The sequence below is a fragment of the Schistocerca cancellata genome, chromosome 8, assembly GCF_023864275.1.
Source record: "Schistocerca cancellata isolate TAMUIC-IGC-003103 chromosome 8, iqSchCanc2.1, whole genome shotgun sequence".
Taxonomy (NCBI): Eukaryota; Metazoa; Arthropoda; class Insecta; order Orthoptera; family Acrididae; genus Schistocerca; species Schistocerca cancellata.
The window spans coordinates 246,341,113-246,354,405 of NC_064633.1; the positions used below are offsets into that span (position 1 = coordinate 246,341,113).

The following is a 13,293-nucleotide window of genomic DNA, read 5'->3' on the forward strand; positions in this document are numbered from 1 at the left end:
CATGGTTGCACCATTGGTCGGAGGATGGCATTCGTGCACCCGTTACGGCGCCTTCCGTGACCACCAGCGGCGTACGTCGGTCCCGCATAATGCCACCACGAAACAGCAGGGAACATCCACCTTGCTGCACTCACTAGACAGTGTGTCTAAGGCGTTCAGCCTGACGTGGTTACCTCCAAACATGTCTCTGATGATTGTCTTGTTGAAGGCATATGTGACGCTCATCAGTGAAGAGAATGTGTTGCCAATCCTGAGCGGTCATTTCGGCATGTTGTGGTGCCCATCTGTACCGCGCTGCATGGTGTCGTGGTTGCAAAGACGGACCTCACTATGGACGTTGGGAGTGAAGTTGCACATCATGCAGCCTATAATGCACAGTTTGAGTCGTAACACGACGTCCTGTGGCTGCATGAAAAGCCTTATTCAACGTGGTGGCGTTGCTCGTCAGGGTTCCTCAGAGTGATAAACCTTAGGTGCCCGCATCTCATGGTCGTGCGGTAGCGTTCTCGCTTCCCACGCCCGGGTTCGATTCCCGGCGGGGTCAGGCATTTTCTCTGCCTCGTGATGGCTGGTTGTTGTGTGCTGTCCTTAGGTTAGTTAGGTTTAAGTAGTTCTAAGTTCTATGGGACTGATGACCATAGATGTTGAGTCCCATTGTGCTCAGAGCCAAACCTTAGGTAGCGGCCATCCACTGCAGTAGTAGCTCTTGGGCGGCCTGAGCGAGGCATGTCATTGACAGTTCCTGTCTCCCAGTATCTCCTCCATGTCCGAACAACATAGCTTTGTTCACTCCAAGACGCCTGGACACTTCCCTTGTTGAGAGCCCTTCCTGGCACAAAGTAACAATGCGGACGCGATCGAACCGCGGTACTGACCGTCTAGGCATGGTTTAACTACAGACAACACGAGCCGTGTACCTCCCTCTTGGTGGAATGAAGGGGACTGATCGGTTGTCGGACCCTCTCCGTCTAATAGGCGTTGCTCATGCATGGTTGTATACATCTTTGGGCGGGTTCAGTGACATCCCTGAACAGTGAACAGCCAAAGGGACTGTGTCTGTGATACAATATCGCGTCAACTTCTGTGTTCAGGAGTTCTGGGAACTGGGCTGGTGCAAAACTTGTTTTGATGTGTGTAATAATTCGAATGTGGCGAGCATCGGTTAACATCCGATGTTAACAGATGACGCCGCTGTCAAAACTTTCTTCCCGAGAAACCTTGACGTGACGTGACGTGACCTGATCATCCGTTGACGACCTGTGTGAATGCCGCCATTTGAAACAGGGTTGTGTGGATATGCTACGAAAATTCTATTCTATGAGTCCTTTCGTTAGCGATGCTGTTATTCTGCGTCAACGAGCCACCCACCCTTTTTTCAGGTCTTTTACTGGCTAGTAATATAGAGATTACTATGAGAAATTTTGACGTTGACGTCCGACATCGTTGACGGCCTGTAATACCGCCGTCTGAAATGCATTGTGAAATATTTTAATTTTCCATTCTCTCAAGTGTGAATCGATCTTCAAATCGAGCTAGTTAATTAACAGTGTCTGGAGAAACTGTGGAAATAGAATCTGGGTGCAATACACTCTGTTGCATGGATCTTTTGTACGATACATCATAGAAGCGTGAAAAGAGTTAGTAATAATTAACAAGTCTTTGTATTTACTGGATACCAAACGTCTTATATTGTTTCAAATATCGATAGCTCGCAGGGGCGTTATCGCTGTCATAATTTATGATACCCCCCACTACCTTGCCGTTCCCCTACTTGTTGCTGTCCAACGAGGTGGCGTTGGTGAGAAGTTCGTAATATTTAAGTGCCGGTATTTGGGGAAAATGTCAGAACCGCAAGCAAAGAAAGCGAAGATGGCAAGTTCACTGGCACAGCTGAAGAAATATACAACTGTGGTTGCTGACACTGGTGATTTTGAAGGTAATTCAGTTGCAATACTGCATGTCATGTTATTCAAATGCACTTTGAATGACTCTGTTCTTTTGCGTTGAGCGAACACTTAAGTGATACCGAAAACTTTTCTACATTTTAGACTATGAAGAAATTTCCAACATATTTTTTTTTTTTTCGTTTGTAGCAGAAGGAAAAGTACACTAATGCCCTGAGGGCACCAGCAGGTTCCTGCGGTCATGCTGTCTTTCGAAATACCTGGGCGCGCCAGTGAAAGTACATTTTATAACTAGGTTGCGTGAAGCGATATATTGCGCGATACGGGAATTGGATCGAACGCCACACCTCGGATATTTTGAGGGATACTTTCCGATGTTCAATGAATTACTTGTGTTCAGCTTTAGTCGCCAATCAATGCTACAAACAATCCTCATTCTAAATGTTTCGGAAGAAATTCGAGAAATCAGTTATTGAAATTACTCAAGAAGTTCCAACATATTCCTACTATATCGTAAACATTCATAATCTGACACACTCGTACATTTGAGTGAGTGAGCCAGCCATCCTTCTTTTCTGATGCTACAGCCCAAGATGGGCACTGGCCTCGTCAACCTTCTGTCTCCTCCAGTACTCTCTCTACTTACTCACCCTTCTCCTGTCTTCTAGCTGTCTCAGTTCTGTTTCTACATCATCCAGCCAGCACAGTTTTGGTCTCTTCACTGAGTGGTTCCCCTATGGTGTTACATTTAGCACCTTCTTCAGCACTCTATTCTCTCCAAACTATTGCTGCCTTTGTGCCATTACATCTGTGGTGATTGATGGATTTGTGCAGAGTTCATATAGTTCTGCATGGGTCCTAATTCTCCAAGTACCATTTCGTATACTACCCCTATATGTCTTGCACAGTACTTTCTGTTACCATGTTTCCAATGCATTTCTGACCTGTTGTGTTACTGTCCACATTTTGGACCCATACTTAATAGTTGGTTTTATAATCTTCATAAACTGTCATCTTCAGCTGTCTTGAAATGCTGGAAGGTAGCAACTTGTTAAGGGAGCTGTAATAGTACCTGTTACCTGCAGCTGTTCTTGCTTTTATCTTTATCAATACAGTATTATGTTCTATACCCATTGCTCCAACAGACTTCAACTGGTTTAATTGTTCAAGTGCCTTGATTTACTATCTGTGATACAAAAATTGAGGAACTAACAGTGATAAAGTTTATTAATTGTCAAAGCAAACTTCATAACATACTTTCTTGATCAGTTTTGTGTGATAAAGTGTGTTGTGCATTATATTCCTCCCCCTCCCTTATGTAACTAATAACACTATAAACAACTATGATTTTTATCTTTCTTTAGTGTTATTTAATGAGATTCCTTCAGCAACTTATGTTCTGATCATGTTTTGCTTTTCCTTTCTTATGACCAGGCCAAGGACAGCCACTTTGCATTCCAAAACTATGATTTTTCCAGCTGATATTCTCTGCTGTTTCTCCTAAGCATGGCTGTCATCAGAAAATGCTGTGTTCAGAGTTTTCCTGTTGTAAATAGTAATACCTGTTTTGCTTGGTAATTTTTGCATGACAGCTCCCAGAGCCAAGTTAAATAAATCTGGTAATACAGAATATCCTTGCTTAACTCCTTGAAATATCAGAAAAATTGTTGCCATTAGCTTCTGTTTTGCAGTTGATGTTGCTTAGGGTCATATTCATGAATCTCATTAGCTTTACTGGTATCCCTAGCTCCTGTAATGCCTTAAAAAATACTGTTCCTGTTGACACTGTCGTAAGATGCTTTAAAATCCACACCCAGCTGATCCACCATCATACTGTACTTATAACACTTTTCCACTATTAATCTAAGAGTGAACATCTGGTCTTTACTTCCTCAACCTGCACCTTCTGACAGATCAGAATCGTAAGCAAGACTGGGGTACTAACCAAGGTACTTGCTCCTTGCAGTCTGTCCCATGGCCAGTCGTTTTCCACAACTTCCCCTAAGTCGCTTAAGGCAAATGCCAGGATTGTTTCTTCAAAAGGGAAAGGCTTCTTTCCTTCTCCATCCCTCCCAAATTTGAAGTTGTGCTTGGTCTCTAGTGACCTCGCTGTCAATACTAATCTCCTCTTCACCCTCCTTGCAGTCGGTACCCTGCCACCTTAAAGGTGTTGTTTGCTAGTGCCCTGTTCATGAGGCACTCCTGGCTGATATTAAGTGCGGAAGAGATACTGCACTGGATTCTCATTAAACGTATTAACCTGTTTATACTATATTTATTCAGAATGCTGTGATGGTGAATTTGATGCCTTCAGCTTCTTTTGAATGGAGGAAATTAGCACAAAGATGGGTTTACAATGACTTTTTTTTTTTTTTCTTAAATGAGGTCTAATGATGCTCACTACTTTCTTCCTTAATGACAGCATGCAACTGTCTCCTGCAGAATGGCTCCATAGCTCGTGCAACTATGACATACAACATTATTGTTAGTAACTCCTCTGTTCAAATGGTTTTTTAGGCTCCTCAGTAAGTGCTGTACTATATACCTATGTAAAACGTGCCCTACCTAAGTTAATTTACTGGTGGTGAAGAAGCCCAGAACTTTAGCACCTCTTATGTTACCCAGCACTCAATTATCACTGAGGCAATGTCACTCTTTGTTGTGTTTTCATTTATTTTCATCTCGTTTGCATTTAAATGATTCCTTTGTCTTTTGCATAAGTTTATCTGTTTGTTGTACTGCCTTTTCCTATTTGTAGGCAACATTATGTTGCAACTTCTTCTAGCAGGAGACTTAATCCACCTGTTATGAACATAGGATGTTCATTAGCCATAACATTGTTTTTGCTAAGGCGCTGAGGCAGTGACCTAATCCGTCAAGGAGCAAAATCACATCTGTAATGACTTGGAATGTAAGAAAGGGGTGGTGATAGAGTTAAGCATTTTGGTCAATGTAGAGCAGGGGTGTACGGACTTGATGATACTACGAGCCGCAAACCCCTTGCTTGGACTTGGGTAACGGCTGCAAAAAAAAAAAAAAAAAAATGTTAAAAACATTGACATTTATTTCACAAATATTCATTGTATGTTTCACAAATATTCTTTCTATTTAGCAAATACAGTTACACCAATGTATTTTTATAGAAATATTATTTATCCAATTTAGGTTGGCCAAGAGCACTAATGCGCTGCTTCGTGGACTTGGGTAGGCGCACCGGCCCCGGATTGAATCCGCATGGTGGATTACCAATGGGGGCCGGTGTACTGGCCAGCCTGGATGTGGTTTTTAGGCAGTTTTCCACATCCCACAAGGTGAATATCGGGCTGGTCCCCAAGTCCCGCTTCAGTTGCATGTCTCGCAGACATTTGAAAAACATTTGCACCATTTCATGGTTTACACTAGACACAGACAACTGGGGTACACTAATTCCGTCCCGAGGGGTATGAGGTGGCAGCAGGAAGGGCATCCGGCCACCCCTTAAAATTAACCCTGCCGACCGTGCGCATGGTGCGGAACAAAGAAGCAAAAGAAGAAGACTATTTTTCACAATTTAATTTAAAATGTGACACTATTACTGACAAAATTGCTGTGATGTTTGGCTCAAATTTTGTCATGTGCAAGTGCAAAATTGACTCTAAATTGTCCTTCATCAAGTGGTTCAAATATTTTGATTTCTTAATGTTTCTTATGGAAACAGTTTGTTCATATATATAAGTTGATCCTAAGAGGGTAGCACATTTTAAAACTTTATCTACACGTATCACTGTTTCTATCATCACAGTGATAGAAATTTAGTGGATTTACTTCATCAAATTTAATTTGCAGTGTCTCGTGGTATTGCATGTTGATGAGTTCCAGCTGCACTGCTTCTGGTGCATTTTCAGGCAAAATGATAAAACGGTTACTAAATAAATTGGTAATGGCTTTCTTTTTGGTTGGCTGTTATCCTGTATCTGTGTGGGCTCAGCCTGTTAAATTTTGATATGGATTGTTCATTATATAGTATGGCAAATACCCTCCTGTCATCACTCTGCCCCCCCCCCTCCCCACTCTCCTGGGACATGTACCCCATCTGTTTGTATAGTATATTAGCCACGTGAGCATGTTCAAGATGTTTGTGAATCTGTAACAACCGGGACGTTGGTACCAGAGATGTATTAACCTAGTTGGATGTAGGAAAACTGCCTACAGACCACGTCCATATTGGCTGGCACACTGATCCTCCTCAATCTGCTGGGGATGATTTGACCTGTAGGCAGTGCCTGAATTCCAAAAGTGGCATGCTAATGTTTGCAGCCATTCAGGCACGTAAATCTAATAAAGGATTTACTTGAGGCCATGTATTTAAATGAGTAGTAATCTCAATCAAAAATAATTACACGAATGAATGGTGTATGTAGGCTATGTTCTGTGTATCCTTGGTGTAGAGGCACAGTTTCGCTGTGTAGAAATCTGAAGTGACTGTACTTCAGTGTTGATACAAACACTTTTTTTTTTTTTTTTTTTTTTTTTTTTTTTCTGTCAGGACGATAAATTCCATTGTAGATAGATTTCACTTCCAGTTGCTACAGGAATATACCACTTGCCAACATTGTCATACAAGTCGAGAGTTACTCTTTCAGGAAGAGCTACATAGCTGGCTTGTTTTCTACTGCAAATTGTATGTCTATGTGTACATATTAACTGAAGAATAGCACATCCAAACAGGTGAAAAGAGAGGCTTTGTTTAGTGTTTCTGACCTTTCTTTCATGGAAATGCCAAAATGAATCAACTGGCAGGTGGGCAAAAACTATCAACCTACTTCAAAATATAGGGAACCAGAACTGAGTGAGGCATTAACTAATATAGTATATCCCCCTATTTATCATTCCCATAAGGGCACGATTAGACTAGGTTTAATTACAGCAAGCACAGATGTTTATACAACCTGAATCAAATAACTGTGTGATGGATATATTGCAGTGGTAGGGGACAGTGGTGCTGACATGCAACCAGCCCCTCTCAACAAAAATTTACATGTAGCTTTGAGACAGACAACAGTGTGCAGGTGGTACTTATAAAAGAGAAATGGGTGGTCCCTTCCACTTGGTGAAACTTCAGTCACTAAGCTATTTTAATCAAAGTATAAGCACTCATTCTTCCCATGCTCCATACAGCAATGGAATGGGTAGAACCTGTAATTTGATGTGTAATGGTAAGTGCCCTCTGTGCGCTTCAGAGGTTTGATGTAGGTGCAGAAGTTAGTTGAATTTGTGAAGGAAAAAAAAAAAAAGAGACTGAATTTCCAAGTATTGGATTACTAAGTTACTTATGCTGCGGACGTTACAGAGAGTATATGTAAAAGCTTTGCTGACCAAGCTTAATGTAAGATGAGCAGTTTTTATTTGTTCCTTTCCAGCCTCTTCTTGTGATTTTGTGAGAATATTTAGATGAAAAGTACCAGAGTGGACCTTGCTACAAATTTGACCTTTACAGGACAGTAACATGCTAAACAGCCAGGTGTATCTGGAGGTGGAAAGTATTGTATTGTAGTTTCTAGATGCCTCTGCATTTGTATATGTATTATGTGGTAGATTAGTCATTGGATGTCATTTACAACACTGATGTGCAATTTTGTGAAAATGTCCATTTACACGAGTGACAGTTTCAAAGTGCACAAGTACTATTGCTAGAAGGAAAATTAAAAACTGGACTTGGAGACATTCGGATAATCAGTTTTGCAACATTAATGATGCTTGTGGTGCATATGCATTTTATGAATAGAGGAAAAAAAAAGAAAGAGAAAAAAAAAAAGAATCTGCAATTCAACCAATAACCAGGCAGTTTGTTGTTTGTGCGTAAGTATAAGTTAACAAAGAAAACAATATGTCCTAGTTACACAGGAAGGAGCTTCAGTAAGTATTCATCACAATTTTCCTTTAATGGCTATATTTTCTGCTGTTACCTGCTGCATTACTTTTATAATTGACAGGATTGTGGTTAATTTATCACAGGTTTGGATAAAATTTAAGATAGTTATTGTGCATGTATATATTTTGAGGTTGACAAGAGACGGATTACTTAGCTTCTTAAGTTTTTGTTTGCATTGGTACAAGTCTACTCGACATGGTGGAAACCACTATTGTCATGCTATTATTTGTTATTGATGTTCATTTTCTTGCTACTATAAGTTAAGAAAATGAAATTCCTTTTGGTGTTAGTTTTTGTGGTCCAGATTTCAAACCCCTTGATCCTTTCCTGGTACTCGTGTTATTTAGTGTCCCTTTCTCTGCTTCCTCACATAAATTCCTTGTTTTAAGTATTTTGATTTATTATTTCTATTTTGTAGTGTTTCCAAACTTTTATTATGATGTAAATTTAATGCTAATTGATGGTATTATTCAGTAAATCTCATTTACAGCCATGAAGCAGTATAAACCAACAGATGCTACAACAAATCCCTCTTTGATGCTTTCGGCGGCCAACATGCCACAGTATAAGCACCTAATAGAAAAGGCAGTGGAATATGGAAAGAAGGCTGGCGGGTAAGCTATTTGGCCTTGCAAGCAATGTTGCATAATGATAGCATGACCTAGAGATAAGAATGTGAAAGACTGACTGTTTGACCTCAGATGTAGTAATCAGACTTCAAATCTTCAGAGTGTGAACATTCAGGGTGATAGCATTACTAATATGAGAAAGGAGAGAAATAATCTAAACGTGATTCAAATGTGCTCATGCTGTTGAGGGTTAGGGTCATAATATCCTTGCAGATCTACATGTATGAAACAATTAAGACCTGCTTTCCTTTTTTAAAGTGTTGCTATTATTAGAATATTTAGATTTGTCTTCTAAATTCTTCATTGTGCTAAATATATATAAGTAGTTCCACAGAACTTTAAATAATCTACGTTTCCAGGCCTTAGAGACCATATTAATTTTGTGAACTACACGGTTATCATTTTCAACCATCACTTGTAATTTGTTGGCTGCTTAAAATTCAGGTGTTAAGTGTACAGTATTTTACGTCTATATTCTAATAATTCTGTTGCTCACACTGGCTGTTTAAGTTATTAATGTTATCGGCCAATTACTTGGAAATTTTTACCACATTTAATTTAAGAATGGTAACTTTGGAATTGAATTCAATTAAACATTTAAACAAACCATTCACACCATGTCTAGAGGGAGGGGGGACTAAACAAATAATTGGTTTTATAAATACGCACAAATAAAATAATTTGCAAAATAACTTTTTGTGTATGTTTGTACTCAGTCACAAACTTAAATGTTGTATTTTCCAAAGTAAATATGTCTAGTGTAGAGACTGCACAGTCATCTATTTCAATGCAAAGTAGATTGAAATATTCACTGGTTCACCGTGTCATGCAAAATTCATTGTAGTCTGGACCCTGAAAGTATTCCCTGAGTGATGTCTTTGGGGAAAAAGCTTCTCTCATAATCTAGTAAATGTGGTCAGCAAAAGAAATACAGTAAAGTGGGGAGCTTTGAGCAATGTAGTGAAAGCAGCAGAGAAAAAACTTGACAAAATGACAAGTCCTGGTAAGAATAACAACACATTCGATACTGAATTTATAAACAAAATAGCTGCCTAGTACGTATCTTAAAGATTCGAAACATTTAGTATTACTGACATACACAAAAGGGGTAATATTAGCTTAACTTTTGAAACCCACAGCTTCTTTGTCTGGGCAGAGAGAGGCAAAGGTTGATGAAGACTGAAGAGGAAGATCGAGTCACTCATGCCCTACAATGAACAGAACCCAACTGAAATAATGAATTTAATTAATGAAAAGAGAAATACATACATTCAGCGAATCAAATAAGTGGATGGAACAAAATTGCAAAACAGGGCAGGCAGGGGTAGAACTGCAGATATGTACAAACATGATTGACTATGAATAGGAGATGTAGGACATTTGGAAGCTTTTGGAGGGGGAAAAAGCAGCTGTATGAACAGAGATTCCCCACCCCGCCCCTTTTGCTGATGCTTCCCTGTGATGCTGCTAGTTACCCTTTGGTATTTGCTGGTCCTGGGATGTTGAAATTTCACTGAACTACCACAGTCTGCTAAGTAGGTGTGCTGCATACTACCTTCCCCAGTAACTTTATAGTGATTTTCAACAAGGAAAATGTAAGTGACGTGTTTAAGTGAATAAAGATGGTTCAGAAGTAAATCTGTTACTTCAGTTGGCTGGGTTTATCCCCTTTCATGTTGAAATTATGGGCAAAACAAAAGACATAAAAGTGCTGTGGAGTGTCTACGCCCTGCTGCCTCTTAGGGGCATAATCAGTACAACAGGGCACCTAGCATTGCCAGGAAGTGCGGGCAATAATTTTGTCTCTAACAAAAGTTGTTTCCCATGATGTGTTGCAGGTTTTAGAGGCAATATTGTGGAAGAAGAATAGTAAATGATGCACAGATTTATTTTATATTTTTATTTTGGGAAGAGTTTTTTTTTTGGGGGGGGGGGGGGGGGGGGGAGAAGATATGATTGATTAAACAAAGGAAGTTGAAGCATTTGGAATAGACAACACTACCTTGCTACCTTGAATTATTAAGGTCCTAACAAGAACCAACAAAAACAAGTGTTCCATCAGGTATACGGGATATGAGACAAATGAAGTTCCTTGATGTAAAGAAATATGAAATGATTCCACTTTCAAAGAAATTGGGTGCTGACAAGTTTGAATACTACTAAAACACTAGTTTAATAAGTCATTGTTGCAAAATACTGACAAAATATTTACAGAGGAATTGGGGGGACCGAGCGGGGTGGCGCAGTGGTTACACACTGGACTCGCATTCGGGAGGACGACGGTTCAATCCCGCATCCAGCCATCCTGATTTAGGTTTTCCGTGATTTCCCTAAATCACTCCAGGCAAGTGCCAGGATGGTTCCTCTGAAAGGGCACAGCCGACTTCCTTCCCAATCCTTCCCTAATCCGATGAGACCGATGACCACGCTGTCTGGTCTCCTTCCCCAAACCAACCAACCAACCAATTGAGGGGGGGAGGGGGGGGGGAACTGGTTGAACCTGGCCTAGCAGAAGATCGATTTGGCTTTTGGAAAAATGTTGGAAAACCCAAGGCAGTACTGCTCATATGGTTTTCCTTAGGAAATATATTGAGAAAAGATGAACTTATCTTAACAGCATTTTTAGATACAGAAAACGACATTTCTGACTAGGATATACTCTTTAGAATCTAGAAATTGCCATGATACAACACAGGGATAAAAGGTTATCTGCAATTTGTACAGAAACAAGACAAAAGTTAGAAGAGTGGAAGGTGATAAAAGTGAGGCTCTAATTGTGAAGATGACAGTTGTAACCTACACAGTCGAAAGTATCTGTGCATCTATGACTGGCATCAGTGTGGGGTGTCTCCACCCTTCACATTTATGATGGCTTTTACTCTGTCGGGGTCACTTTCAGTAAAGTGCCTGAATGTCTCTGGAGAAATGGCAGTCCATTCTTCACAGGGCCAAAATCAGGGAAGATAGTGATGTTTGATATTGGGATGTCGAGTGAAGCTGATGTTCTAACTTATGCTGATGGTGTTCCATTGGCTACAGGTCAGGACTCTAGGCTGGACAATCCATTTCAGGAATGTTATTGTCCACAAATCATTGCCTCACAGATTTTGCATTATGACACAGTTCATTGTCATGCTCACACAACCATTGTCCTCAAACTGTTCATCCACCATAAGCAGTACACAGTGCTGTAAAATATGTTAATATCCTTCCACATTTAGCATTTCCTGGAGCATAAGAAGCGGCCACACCATAACCATGAAAAATACCCCCATACTGATGACAGGCAACCTTCTCCAGTCATTCACCAAAGCCAAACACTTCCATCGGATTGCCATAGGGAATAGTGTGATTCATAAGGACTTGCTCAACCATTGCCCCCCACCCTTTTTAACTCCCTGCACAGTCATTGTGTTAGCAGAACTTATGGTGGAAATTTGGAAGTAACAAATGATTCCTTTTGCATATTTCATGTGATTTTTTTTTTTTTTTTTTTTTGTACAACCACCCTCCACAATGCTTGTTGGTCTGCGTCTGTCGGTACATGAGGTCTGTCATGTTTTCATTAATTGTGTTCATTCCTTTTTAGTTTCCACTTCAGTCACATTACCAACAGTCAACTTAAGCAGCTTTAGAAGATGATGGATGGTTCAGATGGCTCTGAGCACTATGGGACTCAACATCTTAGGTCATAAGTCCCCTAGAACTTAGAACTACTTAAACCTAACTAACCTAAGGACATCACACACACCCATGCCCGAGACAGGATTCGAACCTGCGACCGTAGCACAGCTTTAGAAGGTTGAACTGATTCTGATAGATATGTTACTCAGGTGACGTACAGTTAGTCCATGTTTTGAACTCTGACTGATCCATTCTGCTGTTACAGCTTCTCTGCATAAAACACATTACTCTCGGCCATCTTTTATGCTGGTGGGGTCCACTTCTTGTGACATTTGATGATAATTTCTACATTTCATAGGGTTGCCTAAATACATTTGATGAGATATTCTGTTCCCAGTTTTATTCAATCTGTACACTGAGCAAGCAGTAAAAAAAAAAAAAAAAAAAAAAAAGGGAAAGGCCAAGAAGGATGCTGTAATTCTGTTAGATGCCAAATGGCTTAAAAGATTAGTTGAATTGAATAGCATACAGGGAGGAAGTAAAACAGGAACTTAGATGACTCGAAACCTTTGGGGGAGAGGAGGGGGGGTGGGGGGGGGGAATAGTGATACAGTGATACAGGATGTTAATTACACTAAATATTTTTTGACAGTGTAGAAGAGAGCATTCCCTTAAAGCAAAGAGACACTTCATTTTGGTCACAGGACACAGAACCTACAGTTGTATAAAATGTTATTGAGGAAGCAGATGGTGATTGCATGTACAGGATTTTGCTTTTTGCAGACTTGTGAAGCAACAATCCACATCTTTGGACACACATAAAAATAAATAGTATAAAATATTCCAAAAATAGTGTTGCGGTGGTGACATTGAATAAAATGTGCTTAGGCTTTCAGTTGCGTCAAGTGGTTAAAAAGCAAAGAGCTTTTGACCAAGCAGTCCTTGGCTACTGTCAAATGGAATAACTGGCAATTGGTTATGGTTACATCCTTATATACTCTGGCTGCCAGCTGTGACATAACTGCTGTTCGCATAATTGGCCTATGTTGACTCTGTGGTGGATGCACCTTCTTCAGATTTGTGGTTGCTGAATTTGATGCTGTCTGAGCTGTTGTTCACTGTCTCTGTTAAAGGTGTTGTCGTCAGTAATTTTCATCTGAATGGGCTATTAGATGCACTCCAAAAATCTAAACGGAATTGATTTGTCGTGCTTAATTCTGTGTGC

General features: G+C 40.2%; 1 protein-coding gene across 1 annotated transcript in view; it reads left to right on the forward strand.

The window, feature by feature from the left end:
* The first annotated feature begins 1,750 nt into the window (after positions 1–1,750).
* The window catches only part of LOC126094918 (transaldolase), a 31,526-nt gene continuing 19,983 nt past the window's right edge, over positions 1,751–13,293 (forward strand). The window contains exons 1-2 of the mRNA XM_049909565.1: positions 1,751–1,936; positions 8,306–8,429. Coding sequence (XP_049765522.1) covers positions 1,840–1,936; positions 8,306–8,429 — 221 coding nt within the window. The 5' untranslated portion in view covers positions 1,751–1,839. The remainder of the gene's footprint in view (positions 1,937–8,305; positions 8,430–13,293) is intronic.